This window comes from Tetrapisispora phaffii, chromosome 8, assembly GCF_000236905.1.
Source record: "Tetrapisispora phaffii CBS 4417 chromosome 8, complete genome".
NCBI lineage: Eukaryota > Fungi > Ascomycota > Saccharomycetes > Saccharomycetales > Saccharomycetaceae > Tetrapisispora > Tetrapisispora phaffii.
Genome location: NC_016527.1, coordinates 509,413 through 529,470, shown reverse-complemented (window position 1 = coordinate 529,470; position 20,058 = coordinate 509,413). Strand labels below are relative to the sequence as shown.

Below are 20,058 nucleotides of genomic sequence, written 5' to 3'. Positions count from 1 at the left end.
TATCTGTGGTTATTCTAATTTTGAGTAGCAGTTATGTTCAACTTGTCTAAATTAGAATGTCAAATATAACGTGCACATGATACTTGGTCCAGTACAAATACCTAACCAGAAAAAGACATTGTTAATGATAGTACGATCTCTGAAATACTTGGTCTTACTGATGGTAACTAAAGGTAATTGCGTCATTTGTAAAATGAATAAATAGCATCTCAATTTTTTGAAAATAACATACATTGCTAACTCATGAACCACCGAACTTATAAAAAAAGTCATTAAAGTTGCTTGAGATTTTGATAAATTCAAGAAACTGATTGAACTATGGTAAACATGTCTCAACAAAAACTTGTGAACTGGAATATTCCAAATTCTTGAAAAATCACCCCAATCAACACAATTCCACCAATCACCATAGAAATATCTATCACCAAAACAAGTTAATTCTGCAATACAATTTAGGATAGCGTCCCAAATTAGATAGAAATTCAAAATATACATAGTGATAAAACTTGGGACAAGGTCAATGAGTAATTCTGCCCATTGTTTCGCTCTATGTACGTAACCTTGCCATTGAGTATGCTTGACAGCAATTGCTCTCATGGCAACAGGATACATATATGTTTGTGCAAGTAACATCATTAAAAAAATGGTACCAAAGATAGCACATGCTTTTTCTAAAACGTATCTCCATCTGATTCTTTCTGTTCTTGGATATTCAACTTGATAAACAAGAGTTGGGAACATAGTGTACATAAAGAAATTTTTGACATTAATATTTTCTGGAAATGCTACTGTATCGGAGATGGCATTTAATTCACTAGTACAGAAATCTTTTGATCTGTTTAATGTTTCGATGACTTCCTTGTTTTCAGAATTGTAATATTTCTTCAAAGCACGAGTAGAGAAGCTTAACTCTGATTTAATGTTCCATAAATAACCATTATAGAATGCGAATGAATGCATTTTCATTAGTAAAACTAATGAATGCAAAAATAAAAAGATTTTAGCAACCCAATGCAAGCCTAAAATGTTTTCTGTTAGGATAATATAGAATATAACAAAACAACTTTCAAATATGGCGGTAATCATTCTACCGACTGGTTTCCATTTTAAGATATTCATTTTACATAACCATTGAATAGCAAAAATAAACCATAAATTAGAATACATCATTAAATCGACAGCAGCTACAGTGAAAAGATCAGTTGTCATAAAATGCAAGATTTCAGAATCCTTAAAAGAATGATCGTGTGTATTATAATATTCAATTAACATTTTGAAGCATGAAAATGCAACACTCATCCAAGCCAAGACATAAAACCCACCAAAATTTGATGCAACAAGAACATCACTGTTTTTATCACTAAAACTTATTTTCTCAAAAATTGGACCACTAAATTTTTCTTGGTAAGGATTGTTAATTGAACCATCTAAAATAGAAGGTCTGGTTTGAAAACTGACATCACCAAAATATGATATAGCTTCTTTTGTGTTTCTCTTATATCTTGATCTAGCTCTGCCATCGATGATCTTAATGTGCCTTTCAATATATTCTGAATTAGCGTTAAAAACAGTAGAATTATTTGATGCAGCAGCTGATAAACTATTCGCAGGAATTTTAACGTTTACACCTGAACTAATGCTTTCAATGTTATCCTCAATAATTTTAATTTTTTCAATTTTCTCATCATTTAAATCAACAAATGATCCATCACTAACAGCATCAAAATCTCCATCATTGATAATAATGGATTTCTTTTTTCTACCATTATCAATAGAATTCAATTTTTGAATCTTTATAAACTTTTGATCCTTCAAAAGACCAGAAGCCATGATTGAGAAAGGGGAAATATTATTGCTTCCTATGACTAGGTAGTGAGTATCTCTATATGTAACCCACTTTTTCGATTATTTTCACTAATCTATTAAAATAATGAACACTTTAATAAAAATAAAAACTAACAGGAATTAATTTATATAAACAGACAAATATATAAGAAACTAGATCATGAAATTCTTAATCTTGAAGATACTTTCCATATACATATATATATGTACAATTTCTTTCGTTTATAATTCTTAATGTATTTCCTTTTTGTACCACATAGCCTTAATTCATCAAACTTTAATCCTTTTTTTTGATGTTGAGAAATAAGAAAACAAGCCGTTGGATAAACATGCAACTTCCACGAATTTAGTGTTATAAATTCACAATTTTTTTCAGATTTCGAGATTTTTATGAAGATTTATAATATTTTACTAAAAAACGACGCATCAGTTTACGAATCTTTAAATGAATTTTTTCTTTAAAAGACGAACATTTCAGATACTATAGTTTATAGTTTCAATAACATAGAAATGCATATACATATGTATATATGTGTAGTTACAGTGCAATGAGTTGATTCAAGAAATTCATCTGATTTCTAGGGTAAGTGGTAAAGGTATTACTTGTGTTTTTGCTATTGCATACTTAACGTTTGTATCGCTCCTCGTCTATATATGTATATATATTTATACATACTCACATTCTCTTGATCTTGATGTTTCCATGGGCCTAGTTTAGGCGGGGTAATGGTTGCTGAAAATAAAATGAAAAATAAAGTGCGATGAGTTCCAAAAAAGAAAATTTATTACTATAATACTAGAACTAATTGCATGCATTTATACATATATATATATATATATATATGTATGTATAATTTAAGTTATTCGTAAAAGGGATATTAAAACGTTATAGCAGCTTGATATTGATTTCTTATTCCAGAAACGTATAAACATATAAGTTACTAAACGCTAACGATGTCACGTCCTGAAGATTTAGCTCCTCCAGAATTTTTCTATGATGACATAGAATCAAAAAAATATACTTCATCTACTAGAGTTCAACATATTCAAGCTAAGATGACGTTACGTGCTTTAGAGTTATTAAATTTACCTCCAAACTCATTTATTCTGGATATTGGTTGTGGTTCCGGTCTTAGTGGGGAAATTTTAACTGAAGATGATCATGTTTGGTGTGGTTTGGATATATCACCAAGCATGTTAGCAACTGGTCTAACGAGAGATGTAGAGGGTGATTTAATGTTACATGATATGGGTCAAGGCATTCCATTTAGAGCAGGTACTTTCGATGCTGCTATCTCCATCTCTGCTATCCAATGGTTGGGTAATGCTGATACGTCTTATAATGATCCAAAAAAGAGATTACTGAGGTTTTTCAATACTTTGTTTGCCAGTTTAAAAAAAGGTGGCAAATTCGCAGCACAATTTTATCCAAAGAATGAAGATCAGATTGATGAAATTTTGAAAACCGCGAAAGTTGCAGGTTTTAGTGGTGGTTTAGTTATCGATGACCCAGAATCAAAGAAAAATAAGAAATACTATTTGGTATTGACTTCAGGTTCTCCAAGAGTTACCGATGAGAATGTTAACTTGCAAGGTGTGACGATGGATGCCACTGAATTAGAAAAAGCAAAGATACACAGAAATAGAAAGAAGGTCATGGAATCAAATAAGACATATATTAACAGGAAGAAAGATTTGATGAGAAGACGTGGTAGAAAAGTTGCATTAGATTCCAAATTCACAGGTAGAAAGAGAAGAGCAAGATTTTAATTTTTCACTATTTCAAACATTAATTTAACTTTTAATTCATTGCATATAAAAAAACATATAAATATATATAATGTATAGTACTTAAGATATAATACGAAATTGTTTTAAGAAACACAATTTTTTCAATAATGACCTATGTTTTATTGCATTATGTTTAAGATATATGCTCTCTGTGATTCTCCATTTGCTAGGTTAGTATTTACCATTTGTTTCAAGAATTGAATTTTTGTCAACAAAATATTAAATTTGAACTTCCGTCTATTTCTCAATAGTACCATGAATCAATGGTAAGTATTAATCGTAAAATTAGTAATGTATTTTTAAGCTCAATTACATTTTATTATATACAAGTACATTTGAACTATCAATCGGGAAAAGACCGTATTACATATTGTAGAATTGTTATCATAAATTGCTTTTTTCTTATTTCGATTAGAAAACGAATTATAACAACAATTTGAAATGGTATTAGTGTTAGGTATTATTGATAAAGATTCTCAGATAATTAAAAAGAAGAAATTGTTGTTGATTTAATTTAGAAATAAAATCGAATGCAAAATTAATAATCTCATCATCTATTCTAAAACAGAACCCTTAACACCGGACCATAAAGCAGCAGCACCTGCAGTCAAACCACTTGCATATGCCATTGGTTTAAAACCTTTCGAGGACTTGAAGATTGCACCTGTGACCGCACCTGCTACAATTGCACCCGAAGCATCGTGCTTTCCTCTTACCGAGTCAATGGTAGAATTGATAATATTATATGTTAGCGCAAGAACACCTGCACTATTACCCATGAACGGACCTCTCTTTGTAATATGATTCAAGATTGTGTTTAATTTCAATTTACCTGGAGAACCCGGCGTAATATTTCTTACACCTTCAATGAAACCATAAGCACCACCTGTTCCAAGGCCTAATAAGTACACGGCACCTGTACCGTAACACAAGTCATCCGACCAACCACGAGATGGAATCAAACCTTGGGAACCTTCTATTGCTGATAATTGTTCTTCTTCCAGATCCAAATATTCGACACCTTTTTCCAAACCTGCTAGTGGATGCAATCTGGATGCATCGAATGAAGTTCCTGAAGAGATGATATTAGAGACATTTGAAACTTGCTCTGGATCAAAACCCAATTTCGAAGTTTCTTTTTCATGTACTTCTTCTGATGTTTTTTTATTCGTACCAAATATCCAAGACATGTTGTATTTTTATAAAATATGTTATTATTATTATTATTAATATTATCAGAGTTAATGATTAAGCTATTGATAAATGCTATAGCTATTGGAATGAATGAAACTTGATGCAAAGTGTGTATGTGTATATAAAAAAATCTAAATTAGGTATCCAATTCGAAAAATACAATCAGCTATTACTAAATGATAACTATAACAATGGTGATGTGATTTTAACTTGCAAGTCAACAAAACTAGTTGTTAATAATTGCCTACGATGACAAAACTATATTAAGATATATATATCTTTACTATTGAGCCTTAATCAAGATTCTTAATCAAAGTGAAAAGTATATAATCGATAGTATACTATACTTTATTCATTAATTTTCCATAATTTACAATTGATTTTTTTCAAATTTCATGATTGCATGTGCGTAATAAGTTTTACCGAGAGCAATGTATGAGAGAGAACTGGCCGTCTGTCTGTGACTGACGGAACCAAAGATTCCATTTAAGACAAAACGAATCATTACCCGACTTAAGAGAAAATAGAGCCAACGTAGCTAATGATCCAGTGTGCAAGCTCCGGATGCATACTAGTAAGGATGTCAAAGCCCATTATATAGAGAAAGTGCCACTTTCTTAAGATAACTTTACATAAATACATCCGAATCATATACATGTGTCAATGATGCACCAAACCAACCGGTATATTGCTTCAATTTTTCCAACAAACATATGGGCATTTATATATCTGATGCAGGCTTAGAATATTAAGAGTCGCATAATTTTCTTAGAACAGTAACAAATGAGATATTATAAGTTAAAATAGAAGCAGATGTAACTATTCTGTGATCATCACTTCGTGTAATAAACTCATTACATCTCCAACAATTACATGCATGCATGATTCGTACTGTTTTCAAGAATATTCTAACACACAACAACATATTCATAGACACTTGTTTTACACAACAGATATAAACTCGTAACCAAAAAAAGATTACATAGAGATTACTGTCTCGATTTCTTTTCTTCTGTTCTCTTTCGGATCTTAACACAGCTGATTGATTATCAAATAATAAATCTGTGTACATAGATGCAGACATACATACATGTATAAATATGTATATACGTATTTGTTGAAACGTTTAATCTGCCAACAACGCCATTAGGAGAAATATTACCTTTCTTGGCTTGACGTTTTCACAGAATACAACAATATTAAAGAGCCAAAAGAAGAAGGGTCATATATTGTTGGCATGTTGGTGTGTTTGCGGGTTACGGACTATCAATGTTTCAATGTCTTTTGCCAACCAAAAAAACAAATATTAAAATTCTACGTACAATGCAATGATGATGTGATAACAATGGATTCAACTAAATTAAGCAATTTGAACGTTGTTCACAATATTCTCAAAGTACGTTTACATATATATGTGAACTTTTGTAGCGGATGATGACATAACGTTATATCATCATTATCGTTAATTCAACAATATTAGATAACAACCTTCTTCTTGCTCTGGGCAGAGTTAAACATATGCAATCAAGAACACATAAGTATATAAACACTCATCGAATTGGATGTCTCTCTTGAACAAGAATTAGCCATCTATCATATATCTACTTTCTTGTTGACTAAAATTAAAAACATACATAATTGAAGAGGCATACTATCGTTCATTGTAAATATATAATAATAAGATACCCATCCTCCCGTTTGAAAGAAGTATGTTTTAAATTTAATGAGATTGATGCTTACAATTAGTTGATTCTAAAACAGACAAATTGGTTCAGTCATATATTCGGTGTTTAAGTAAAACGGGGTTTCACTTAATGTTTTATTGCTCCATTTTAAATTCATTAGAAAACTCAGAGATGCAATATCTCTTTCGTCGACGTTTCCCGTAACAGAAGAGATATTGATTATATTGTCTCAACAGAATCGTTTTCTTCTCTTTGTTTTTTTTCCCATTATTTTCGTGTGATATATACGAATCTCTAATTAGCAAAAGGAAAACGCTACAAGTTACAACGCACAGAAGAGGTCTGATTTTTCTCAATTATAAAATAAAACTGACATATCAAAACTATCAAGCATCTTCATCCATATATATTTAGAAGAATAACAATTTACTAACTATTATTTTACTTATTTTTCACAGGTTATTATAAAATAAACACAAACACACACAGTTACAATCGTGGCAAAAGTTTTTCTGTTTCTCTCTTTTCATTTCACATTTAAGGTCAGTATAAACAAAATAATACTATCATAATTGTGTTTCATTCATATTTCACTTGAAGTTTAGACAAAACAGAAACGCAAAATGAGTGAAGAGAATTTATTCGAAACAAGTGTGGATAAATCCAAATACGAAGTCACTGATTACTCAAGTTATCATGCTGATTTACCAAGCAATTTCATTGGTTTGAATATAATTGAAAAAGCTGAAGAATCTCCACTGAAAGAGTTCGTTAAAAGTCACGGAGGTCACACCGTTATTTCGAAAGTTTTAATTGCTAATAATGGTATTGCTGCTGTAAAAGAAATCAGATCTGTTAGAAAATGGGCCTATGAAACTTTTGGTGACGAAAAAGTCGTCCAATTCGTAGCAATGGCTACTCCAGAAGATTTGGAAGCTAATGCTGAATACATTAGAATGGCTGATCAATATATAGAAGTACCAGGTGGTACGAATAATAATAATTATGCTAACGTTGATTTAATTGTAGATCTTGCAGAAAGATGTGATGTCGATGCTGTTTGGGCAGGTTGGGGTCACGCTTCTGAAAACCCACATTTACCTGAAAAATTAGCTGACTCGAAAAGAAAGGTCATATTTATTGGTCCTCCAGGTAATGCTATGAGATCTCTAGGTGATAAAATTTCAAGTACTATCGTTGCTCAACATGCAAAAGTTCCTTGTATTCCATGGTCAGGTACAGGTGTCGACAAGGTACATATCGACGAAAAAACTGGGTTAGTATCAGTTGATGATGATGTCTATCAACAAGGTTGTTGTAACTCCCCAGAAGATGGTTTAATAAAAGCTAAAGAAATTGGTTTCCCAGTCATGATCAAAGCCTCAGAAGGTGGTGGTGGTAAAGGTATTAGAAAAGTAGAAAATGAAGAAGAATTTATCTCCTTATATCATCAAGCTTCTAACGAAATTCCTGGTTCTCCTATATTCATAATGAAATTAGCTGGTAGGGCTCGTCATTTAGAAGTTCAATTATTAGCAGATCAATACGGTACCAATATATCACTATTTGGTCGTGATTGTTCCGTTCAAAGACGTCATCAAAAGATTATCGAAGAAGCTCCAGTGACAATTGCCGGTCAAAAGACTTTCTCAGAAATGGAAAAAGCCGCCGTCAGGCTAGGAAAATTAGTTGGTTATGTGTCAGCCGGTACAGTTGAATATTTATACTCACATAAAGAAGATAAATTTTATTTCTTGGAACTAAATCCAAGATTACAAGTCGAGCATCCAACTACTGAAATGGTCAGTGGTGTTAACCTACCTGCTGCCCAATTGCAAATTGCTATGGGTATCCCAATGCACAGAATTAGAGATATTCGAACATTATATGGTTTAGACCCACACGGTGCAGCTGAAATCGATTTCGAATTTAACAACGAAGAATCTATGAAAAAACAAAGAAAACCAACACCAAAAGGTCACTGTACGGCATGTCGTATCACATCTGAAGATCCCAACGAAGGTTTCAAACCATCTGGAGGTTCTTTACACGAATTGAATTTTCGTTCGTCCTCGAATGTCTGGGGTTATTTCTCAGTGGGTAATAATGGTAATATTCATTCATTTTCTGATTCACAATTTGGTCACATATTTGCTTTCGGTGAAAATAGACAGGCATCTAGAAAGCACATGGTTGTTGCATTAAAAGAATTATCTATCAGAGGTGATTTTAGGACAACTGTTGAATACTTAATTAAATTATTAGAGACAGAAGATTTTGAAGATAATACAATAACAACAGGTTGGTTAGATGATTTGATTATTCAAAAAATGACTGCTGAGAAACCAGATCCAACTTTAGCTGTAATTTGTGGTGCTGCTACCAAGGCTTTCATTGCATCCGAAGCTACTCGTAAGGAATATGTAGAATCTTTAAAGAGAGGCCAGGTTCCATCCAAATCTATTTTACAAACAATGTTCCCAGTTGAGTTCATACATGAAGGCAAGAGATATAAGTTCACCGTAGCTAAATCTGCCGAAGATAGATACACCTTATTTATCAATGGTTCCAAATGTGAAGTTCGCGCTCGTAAATTATCCGATGGTGGTTTATTAATTACAATTGGTGGTAAATCTCACACAATTTATTGGAAAGAAGAAGTATCTGCTACCAGATTATCAGTCGATTCTAAATCAACATTATTGGAAGTTGAAAATGATCCAACTCAACTACGTACACCATCCCCAGGTAAGTTAGTAAAATTTTTAGTAGAAAATGGTGATCACATCTCATCTGGACAACCATACGCAGAAGTTGAAGTTATGAAAATGCAAATGCCTCTTATTGCTCAAGAGAGCGGTATAGTTCAGTTATTGAAGCAGCCAGGTTCCAATATCGTTGCCGGTGATATTATTGCTATTCTAACTTTAGATGACCCATCTAAGGTAAAACATGCTCTACCATTTGAAGGTATGCTTCCAGAGTTTGGTTCCCCTGATATTGAAGGAACTAAAGCAGCCCATAAGTTCAACTCATTGGTTGCAACTTTAGAAAATATTTTAAAAGGTTACGATAATCAAGTCACAATGAATTCATCATTGCAACTATTAATCGAAGTTTTAAGAAACCCTGAATTGCCATACACAGAGTGGAAATTACATATTTCTGCCCTTCATTCTAGAATACCCCCTCATATTGATCAACAATTAGAGCAGTTGTTAGAAAGGTCCATAAAACGCAATGCAGTTTTCCCTGCTAGACAATTAAGTAAGATTTTGGAAAGTTCTATTAATGACGAAAGTACCGATGCCTTATTTGAAGCTACTATTTCCCCATTGTTAGATATTACTAAACGTTATGAGAATGGTTTACAAGCTCATGAGCATAACGTATTTGTTCACTTTTTAGAAGAATATTATGATATTGAAAAGTTATTCGCAGGTCCAAATGTTAGAGAAGAAAATGTTATTTTAAAATTACGTGATGAAAATTCTGAAAACCTTGATAAAGTTGCCCTAATGGTATTATCCCACGCAAAGGTTTCTGCTAAGAACAATTTAATTTTAAATATTTTGAAGCATTACCAGCCATTATGCAAGATGTCTTCTGAAGTAGCATCTGCATTTATGCAACCTTTACACCATATCGTCGAATTAGAGTCCAAATCTACAGCTAAAGTGGCATTACAAGCAAGAGAAATTTTGATTCAAGGCGCTTTACCATCGGTTCAAGAAAGAGTTAATCAAATTGAACATATATTAAAGTCCTCCGTTGTTAACACTTCGTACGGACAAACTTCAGTTAAATCAAGAGCGGAACCAGATCAAAGGATTCTAAAGGATTTAATTGATTCAAATTACGTTGTATTCGATGTTTTAACACCATTTTTATGCAATCAAGATCCTGCTATTGCATCTGCTGCTGCTCATGTCTACGTTCAGCGTGCTTACAGAGCGTACACTGTTGGTGAGGTAAAGATTCATAATGGGTTTTCCAATGTCGTATGTGAATGGAAATTTCAATTACCAACTGCAGCTTTTGCTGCCGCTCCACAAATTAATAATAAGATGGGGATGAATAGGGCAATGTCTGTTTCCGATTTATCATTTGTTGTTGACAGTGATACATCACCATTGAGAACAGGTTTATTAATTGCTTCCGACCACTTAGATGATATTGATACTGCTTTATCTCAAGCGTTGGAGGTAATTCCTGTCCATTCTGCTAGTAATGGACCGGGCCCAGATAGATCTAGTGTTTCTGCAACTTTAAGTAATGTTGCAAATATCTATGTCCACTCTACTGAAGGTTTCGATAACGATGAAGCCGTATTGGTCAGATTAAAAGAAATTCTAAATGATAATAAGTCTCAATTAGTTGATTCTTCTATTCGTCGTATAACCTTTATGTTTGGTTTTGAAGATGGTGCATATCCAAAGTACTTTACTTTCAGAGGACCTTCGTACAAAGAAGATGAAACAATTCGTCATATTGAACCAGCCTTAGCCTTTCAATTAGAATTAGGAAGAATGTCAAACTTCAACATTAAACCCATTTTCACTGAGAACAGAAACATTCATGTTTATGAAGCCGTTAGCAAAACTTCTCAATTAGATAAAAGATTTTTTACTAGAGGTGTTATCAGAACAGGTAGTATACGTGATGATATCTCTATCCAAGAATATCTAACGTCAGAAGCTCATAGATTAATAAGTGATATACTTGACAATTTAGAAATAATTGACACTTCAAATTCAGATTTGAATCACATGTTTATTAACTTTTCTGCAGTATTTGATATTTCTCCTGAGGATGTTGAAGCTGCTTTTGGTGGATTCTTAGAAAGATTTGGTAAGCGTTTATTAAGATTACGTGTCACTTCTGCTGAAATTCGTATAATAATCAAAGAACCTGTAAGCGGCACACCTGTCCCTCTTCGTGCTTTAATCAGCAATGTATCAGGTTATGTTGTCAGAGCTGAACTATATACTGAAGTTAAAAACTCTAGAAGTGAATGGGTGTTTAAATCATTAGGTAAACCAGGTTCTATGCATTTAAGACCTATTGCTACTCCTTATCCAGTTAAGGAATGGTTACAACCTAAAAGATATAAGGCACATTTAATGGGAACGACTTACGTTTACGATTTCCCAGAACTATTCCGTCAAGCTTCTACAACGCAATGGCATAAAAAGGATCCTAAGACCAATGTTTCTGATTCATTTTTTACATCACATGAATTAATTGAAGACGAAAACGGTGAATTGACAGAAGTAGAAAGGGAACCTGGTGCCAATTCTATTGGTATGGTTGCCTTTATCATAACCGTCAAGACACCTGAATATCCACGTGGTCGTCAATTTGTTATTGTTGCGAATGATATTACTTTCAAAATTGGTTCTTTTGGCCCTCAAGAAGACGAGTTTTTCAATAAGGTCACAGACTATGCCAGAATGCGTGGTATTCCAAGAATTTACTTATCTGCTAACTCTGGTGCAAGAATTGGTATAGCAGAAGAATTAATTCCACTATTCAAGGTCGCTTGGAAGGACGATAACGATTCTACTAAAGGTTTTGAGTACTTATACTTGACAGAAGAAGATATGGTCGTATTGAAGAAGCATGATAAAGACAATACAGTCATTACCGAACGTATTGTTGAAGGTGGTGAACAGAGAAATGTTATCAAAACTATTATTGGTACCGAGGATGGTCTAGGTGTTGAGTGTTTGAGAGGGTCTGGTTTAATTGCTGGTGCCACATCTAGAGCATATAATGATATTTTTACCATTACTCTAGTCACATGTAGATCTGTCGGTATCGGTGCCTATTTAGTGAGATTAGGTCAAAGAGCAATCCAAATCGAAGGACAACCAATTATTTTAACTGGTGCTCCTTCAATCAACAAGTTACTTGGTAGAGAAGTCTATGCTTCCAATTTACAATTGGGTGGTCCACAAATTATGTATAACAATGGTGTTTCTCATTTAACAGCAACTGATGATTTAGCAGCTGTTGACCAAATTCTGCAATGGATTTCTTACATTCCAGCTAAGCGTAATATGCCCGTTCCTATTTACGAAACTGGTGATTCTTGGGATAGAGATGTAGAATACAAGCCTTTACCAAAAGAACCTTACAACGTTAGGTGGTTGATTGAAGGTCGTGATACTGATGATGGCTTCGAATATGGTCTATTCGATAAGGGTTCTTTCTTTGAAACTTTATCTGGTTGGGCAAAGGGTGTCGTTATTGGTAGAGCTAGATTGGGTGGTATCCCATTGGGTGTTATTGCTGTGGAAACAAGAACTATTGAAAACGTTATTCCAGCCGATCCAGCCAATCCAGATTCAACTGAATCCATTATTCAAGAAGCTGGTCAAGTTTGGTATCCAAATTCCGCCTTTAAAACTGCACAAGCCATCAAGGACTTCAACAATGGTGAGCAATTGCCTTTGATGATCTTAGCTAATTGGAGAGGTTTCTCTGGTGGTCAACGTGATATGTACAATGAAGTATTAAAATACGGTTCTTTCATTGTCGATGCCTTAGTTGATTATAAACAACCTGTTATGATTTACATTCCTCCAACTGGTGAATTAAGAGGTGGTTCATGGGTTGTTGTCGATCCAAATATCAATCCAGATCAAATGGAAATGTATGCTGATGTTGAATCTAGAGCCGGTGTCTTAGAACCTGAAGGTATGGTCGGTCTAAAATACCGTAGAGAGAAATTATTAGGTACTATGAACAGATTGGATGATAAATATAGAACATTGAGAGCTAAATTATCTGACACATCTTTGTCTGATGAGGAACACCAAGAAGTTTCCAAGGAACTAGCTCACCGTGAAAGACAATTATTACCGATTTATCACCAAGTAACTGTCCAATTTGCTGATTTACATGACAGAACTGGCAGAATGCTTGCCAAGGGTGTCATTAGAAAGGAATTGGAATGGTCTAACTCTCGTCGTTTCTTCTTCTGGAGATTAAGAAGAAGATTGAATGAAGAGTATTTAATCAGAAGACTAAACAAAAGCTTCAAGAACTCTGCCAATGTCTCTAGACTAGAGAAAATATCCAGAATTAGATCATGGTATCCTTCGTCTATCGACAACGACGATGATCAAGCTATATCTAAGTTCATTGAAGAAAAATATGCTGTAATTGATGAAAATTTCAATAAATTAAAAGTGGAAACTGTTGCTCAAGATTTAGCTAAGAGTTTCAGAAGCGACCATGACAGTACAATTGCTGGATTATCTGAAGTATTAAAAATGTTATCTACCGAAGACAAGCAAAAACTATTAAAAAGTTTAAAATAATTATTGTAAAACAGGTAAATAAATAGCTAATTACTATAAACTAATTCAAAATATCATGCTATCTATAAAATTTCATGTATATTTGCATATTATGTACACACTAAATATATATAGGTTACGTTCCTTGAATGGTATTTAACATGGTATTGTATATGCATCTTCATAATGACTAGCTAGGGTTATATATAATAAGGTTTCTCAAATTTTAATGCAGTTGAATTTCTTCTGTGATGATGTCTTGTGCATGGAGATTCGTTTAAAAAACTGATTGTGACTTCCCCATTCTCCTCCTCATCGTCTTCAGTCTCTGATGAACCCTTGCCGAAACTATCCTTTCTACTCAGGGTAGCAGGACCTGGATTTGTTGTTGGCGATGGGAAACATGAATAATTCCTTTCAGTGGCTCCGGAATCCTCCGTCACCAAATCATGAAGTAAGAAATTATTGAAAAATGAACTATTATTATCATTTTTAATCGTCAAATGAGAATCGCTTCTCCTCCTGCCTCGTGCTCCTGCTGTTTCAATGTGTGATGATGAAGCAGAATGTCTATTCCCCGAGCTGTTGCTACGACACGAATGCGACTTATGCTCACACTGAAACAAATCACATATTGATCGTTGCCTCGATCCGTTCAACTTCATCGACGTGCCTGCACTCGAGATCGGCACGGAACTGGAAACTACCCTTCTCGGTAATTGACTATGTCTTGGATCCCCACCGTACTTGCAAGAGAAACACGCGCCAGAATGTGAACTCGATTCTGATTGCAGTGTGGAATGCGAACTTGCAGCCGCACGGTTTTCAAGTTCGCTCCGGGAACCCACCAACCCTTCGTCGTCGGAGTTCGAGTTGGTGTTGTATATCATTAGTTGTGCGGAAATAGGTCTGTTCAAGCCCATTTTCTATGACTCCAAATAAACTGAAAAATAAGTCAGAAGTTGAAAATAACAATAGAGAAGACTATTATATACGTTGGTACAAATTATGCTCCTGTTCGAAATGCACTCCTTTCATAGATTGCCTTTCTCTCTGTAGTAATAATATAGATACTTGAGCACTTGACCTCTGTTACTATCAAAAAGAATTACATAATACGCGGGATAGTAAATAAGTATTTTTTACTGCAAATAACCAAACAGTTGTATTGCAAAGTAAAATTGAGCTGCTTATATATAGAATTCCATTAATTGCTGTCTCTAATGTAGGAACATCATATGGGCGTTACTGACTTAGCAGTCAACTCACCTTTATTCTACTAGAAGAGGTGAGCTAATGACAGGCCAGAAACGGATGACTACAGCGATAACGAGGTTGACAAGACGATGAAGATGGGAACCCTTACAGAACTGAAAGATAAACGAAGCGATAATTTCCTTGGAACAATGCAGTTAAAACTCGCACAGGTGAATGGGTATCGTCTTCGAGTAACCATTGCATGCCACGATCGAACATGTCCGGTGAACGTTAATTGTGACTGTTGTGGGATGTGTGCATGTCTTTGTTAGTTATTTTACGTGAGGGAACGTTTGGATGATACACACGAAGACTCCGCTGCAGACACGTAATCCGATTGAACAGGGTATTGAGAGGTCCATGCAGAACGGAAACAGAAGATGGAAGCACACATGAGTCGGGAGACAGTGCCGTGGAGAGAAACATGTCCGCGTTGATTGCAGTCATTTTGCAGCGAACAATGCGCTGGGATGAGGCGGTGTGAAATAAGTGCGGGGAACGGAACAAGGGCGTCATCAGGCTGTCCTGTGCGGATGGGCGCGCCCATCCACTTAATGTCCGCGCAGACGGTGCAGACAACACCTCGCAGGAACCACGGACCCGCGACTATGGGGTTGCTCCTCGAGGGTGCGGGGGCGTCACTACGATCTGCGAAGGCAAAAGAAAAGCTGTGGGGTCCCGTATTATTAATTACTCGTACTCGTTCCTCCTTATGTGCGCCCTGTTTTAACTAAAATCATGTGATTTTCTAGACAACGGATGTGGAAAATATGACGGTTTCCACGGCCATACAGTGTAGTATCAAGGTAGTGTGGGTGAACGAGGTTGAGAAGCCGGAACAATACGTCATCATATCCTCATCCACATCGTCACTCGTTGTCCAGAAATGTCAAAAACAGCCAACACAACAAAATAAAATTGATATTTGGCCAGACTTTTTGCTAATGTGTTGAATTGTATTACTGGTGACTATGATTATTGACAGCTGATTGTTCTGGATCATATCGTTTTATCATATTGATGCTCGGTAGTTACCCAAATATGTCATTGCTGATTTTATGCACGCCGTTTCTTGAAGGATAGATTATCTAGGGATCACCTGCTGTCTCTCCCCTAAAAAGATCGGGCCACGCAAAATACTCGGCATACACAGTACATTATATTTATAATACAAGTTACTAAGGAGCGAGCACGTGACTTAATGTTTTTTGCTGTCACGTGGGTGTGGCCCTTAACAATTACAAAAAAAAAAACAGCAGCTGTAAACTACGTTGAGAGTGTCACGTGCTCTGTTTTTTTATTTTCGAAATTCAAAATTGGTTCTCTCCTCGGTTCTTTCTGAGTGACAACCCAAAGTGTGTTCATTGTTCGAGCAAGAATCGTGGTGTCCCCATCCAATTCACTAACTATAGAATTGACCGAAAATAACTATACAGCCTATACACGCCAGTCAATATTAGACATAATTAAGAAAAGCCAAGTTAGTGTTAACTAACTTCATTGCATACTATATATTTTAAGTTATATATAAATATATATCAGGATATTTTCTGTGTATCTCCATGTTAATTGACATATATCCTTCCTGTTGCAAGTCTGCTAGTGCAAAGCTTCGTATTCATCCCTCCACACAGTACTTCTCGATAAGGGGCTGGCAATGAAATTTTCCCATTCTTTACAATTCAATGCTGTTCCAGATTGGTCTTCAAAATATATTGCCTATTCGCAATTGAAAAAAACGATCTATGCACTGCAAAAAGATAAGTTATATAATTCTTCCAATATTACTGACCTCGAAAATGATGGCTTGAGTCCCGACAATGATCACAATACCAGTGATGACATTTACATAAACAAATTTATTAAAGAATTAAATGCTCAATTACAAAAAATCGATGGTTTTTATATAAATCAAGAAAAAACATTGATCGATAATTTTAACGATATATTGCAAGAAATAAACGAATTCGATGAGTATTACCTTTCAGATGCATTAGTTTGCTCCCATTTAAATAGCGGCGTGATTCAGAATGCCAATGAAATTGAGAATGAACCTTCAAATGATGATGAGACTTCAAGTTTAATCATTCATAGAAATTTATCGTTACAAAACGATAGAAATTATTCAAGCATCGGTGAGAATAAGAGAAACTTCTCCGGGGGAGGTAACCTTTTAGATAATAACACCATTGACGGTGTTGATGACACTGTTAAAAAGTTTCTTCCTTTGAAAAATTCAATATCAAATTCAGTATTAGATGATAATAATAGAAAAATTAGTTATGGTAAAATAAGAAAAACTTCCATGACAAATTCAATCAATAATATGGTAATGGACAATAATATTTATATTGAACATAAAATAACAATTAAAAAAAGATTGATTTCAATATTCACTCAATTTAATGAATTGTTAGATTACATTAATTTGAATTTAACTGGTTTCACTAAAATCTGTAAAAAATTCGATAAGTCATTAGAAACAAATATAAAAACAACTTATTTGAGTTTAATAACCAAGAAATCACATTGTTTCAATGATATCACAATTAATAGGGTCAAAGTGATAATTAATAGAATTATAATAATGTTCGCAAAGTTCTCAAATTCAATCCCACAAGAATCATCTATTTTATTGTTCAGTAGTGATGACTCTTACGATACAAGCGATAATAATGCAGGCATTCAAGATTATACGAATGAAGAAGCAAATGAAGAAGTTGAGAAATCCGAATTATTTATGAATGCTAAAAGACAATTGTCTTCGCATCTGAGAGATCATATAATTTGGGAAAGAAATACAGTATGGAAAGACATGATAAACTTAGAGAGAAAAGCAAACAATGTTAATAACGATACGAATGCCTCATACTTTAATAACTTATACACTTCTTTCAATATAAAAAATAATTTGAAAAAAGATTTCGAGAAATTGAAAGGTAATGATGGGTTCAATAATGCAACATCAATTACGGATATAATACAATTGAGAACTTTTGTCCACTTCATGATACTTACATTGATATTCATATTTTTTCTTATTATATCACCATTTCAAGAGGACATTTTACAAAAAAATTGTTTTGCAATTTTAATATACGCTTCATTACTATGGGCGACCGAAACTATTCCGCTGTTTGTTACATCCTTATTAGTTCCTTTATTAATTGTGATGTTCCCAGTTTTAAGTGATCCAACTGATCCGGGAACTATTCTAACCCCGGTTCAATCTTCACAATATATTCTATCAACCATGTGGTCAAGTGTAATTATGTTATTATTAGGGGGTTTTACCCTTGCTGCTGCTTTATCGAAATATAATATTGCCAAAGTTATAGCTACCAAAATTTTATCATCAGTAGGAACTAACCCAAAAATTATTTTAATAACAATGATGTTTTTGGCTCTATTTATCTCTATGTGGGTATCTAACGTTGCTGCTCCTGTTATATGTTTTTCAATTATACAACCGATCTTGAGGACATTACCTAAACAATCTTCATATGGTAAGTCTTTAATTATGGGAATTGCATTGGCATCAAATATAGGTGGTATGGCATCACCTATATCATCTCCCCAAAATATTTTTGCTATTTCACTTATGGATCCGCAACCCACTTGGATAGAATGGTTTGCCATAGCAATCCCTATTTGCATTTTATGTATAGTTATAATTTGGATTTTACTGATTATTACATTCCCATTGGACCCGAATTTGAAAATTTTGCAACTACATCCTATCAGAGAGAGCTTTTCTCACAAACAATGGGCTGTTTGTGGCATTTCTATGCTCACAATTTTATTATGGTGTTTTTCAAACCAAATATCAAGCTACTTTGGAGAGATGGGTATAATCTCAATCATACCACTTGTACTTTTCTTCGGTACTGGTTTATTAACTTCTGAAGATTTTAATAGTTTTATGTGGACAATAATCATACTGGCAATGGGTGGTACTACGCTAGGAAAAGCCGTATCATTATCTGGATTGCTAAGTCACGTTGCGGAGATAATCAAAGCCCAAGTGGAACATGACACTATTTTCACAATTGTGCTTATTTTTGGTTTATTAATTTTAACTATAGCTACATTTGTGTCACATGTAGTGGCAGCAATGATTGTTTTACCATTGATGAGCGAAATTGGTTCAAGTCTACCATCTGATCATTCAAGATTATTAGTGATGATGGCCACCATGCTGTGTTCCTGTGCAATGGGATTACCAACGTCTGGTATTCCAAATGTGACTGCAATTTCATTGACAGATGAATTTGGTGATAGATATCTGACCGTTGGCAATTTTATAACAAGAGGTGTACCTTCAGGATTCTTATGTTACTTTATAATCGTGACAGTAGGATTCGGACTAATGAAATTGATCGGTTTTTAAATCTCAATCGCAAACAAAAATAAGAATGTCACTAACAACCCAATAACCATATTCACATATATGTATGCCTGTATTTAACCGTGTGTGTATTGAAAATTATATTTATATTCAAAAGACTAAGTGACACTTTTTTATTAATATCCAGATAGCACGTGATATAAGTGCTAAAAAGTGTCATGTGCACATATAATCAAATTTACATAGAACACTAAAAACACCGAATGCCTTGCCCTGCGCAACTACGCGAACCGTATAATCGGAGTAAATTGAGAATAAATATCATCGGGGACTATGCACAACTCACGTGCCTTCTTTGTTTGTATCGTGAAAGAAACAGTCCATAACGACGGAAATTAAACACGCCGTATATGGTTATTTACACGATCTTTCACTTCTCTACCTTACTGTGAAAAGGAGCCTAAACAGTTATACCTGTACGAAAAAAAAGACAAAAAACAGCAAGTTAAATCAATAACCCTCCTTTCCTCCAACATCCCAAAAACTGAATATTTTGAACTTCCTCTAATTTTCATTTTTACGTTCGTTATGAAAAAATACGAGCATCGCGGCAATTCGGCCTTCCACTATT

At 34.3% G+C, this 20,058-nt stretch overlaps 6 protein-coding genes across 6 annotated transcripts; 3 read left to right on the top strand and 3 right to left on the bottom strand.

Annotated features, from left to right (window-relative positions):
- Positions 1-51: 51 nt before the first annotated feature.
- On the bottom strand, positions 52-1,830 carry ARE2 (sterol acyltransferase; the record flags this gene model as incomplete). Its single annotated transcript, XM_003686812.1, has 1 exon — positions 52-1,830. One exon carries the CDS (start codon positions 1,828-1,830, stop codon positions 52-54), a length of 1,779 nt encoding a protein of 592 aa, XP_003686860.1.
- A 969-nt stretch (positions 1,831-2,799) lies between these two features.
- On the top strand, positions 2,800-3,615 carry BUD23 (18S rRNA (guanine1575-N7)-methyltransferase; the record flags this gene model as incomplete). The annotated part of the gene is made up of 1 exon (XM_003686811.1): positions 2,800-3,615. One exon carries the CDS (start codon positions 2,800-2,802, stop codon positions 3,613-3,615), a length of 816 nt encoding a protein of 271 aa, XP_003686859.1.
- A 575-nt stretch (positions 3,616-4,190) lies between these two features.
- On the bottom strand, positions 4,191-4,826 carry TIM23 (protein transporter TIM23; the record flags this gene model as incomplete). The annotated part of the gene is made up of 1 exon (XM_003686810.1): positions 4,191-4,826. One exon carries the CDS (start codon positions 4,824-4,826, stop codon positions 4,191-4,193), a length of 636 nt encoding a protein of 211 aa, XP_003686858.1.
- Positions 4,827-7,138: 2,312 nt separating this feature from the next.
- Positions 7,139-13,843, top strand: TPHA0H02190 (uncharacterized protein; the record flags this gene model as incomplete). The annotated part of the gene is made up of 1 exon (XM_003686809.1): positions 7,139-13,843. One exon carries the CDS (start codon positions 7,139-7,141, stop codon positions 13,841-13,843), a length of 6,705 nt encoding a protein of 2,234 aa, XP_003686857.1.
- Positions 13,844-14,022: 179 nt separating this feature from the next.
- On the bottom strand, positions 14,023-14,745 carry TPHA0H02180 (uncharacterized protein; the record flags this gene model as incomplete). The annotated part of the gene is made up of 1 exon (XM_003686808.1): positions 14,023-14,745. The coding sequence occupies one exon, from the start codon at positions 14,743-14,745 to the stop codon at positions 14,023-14,025; it is 723 nt and encodes a 240-aa protein (XP_003686856.1).
- A 1,991-nt stretch (positions 14,746-16,736) lies between these two features.
- Positions 16,737-19,469, top strand: PHO91 (Pho91p; the record flags this gene model as incomplete). Its single annotated transcript, XM_003686807.1, has 1 exon — positions 16,737-19,469. The coding sequence occupies one exon, from the start codon at positions 16,737-16,739 to the stop codon at positions 19,467-19,469; it is 2,733 nt and encodes a 910-aa protein (XP_003686855.1).
- Positions 19,470-20,058: the final 589 nt, after the last annotated feature.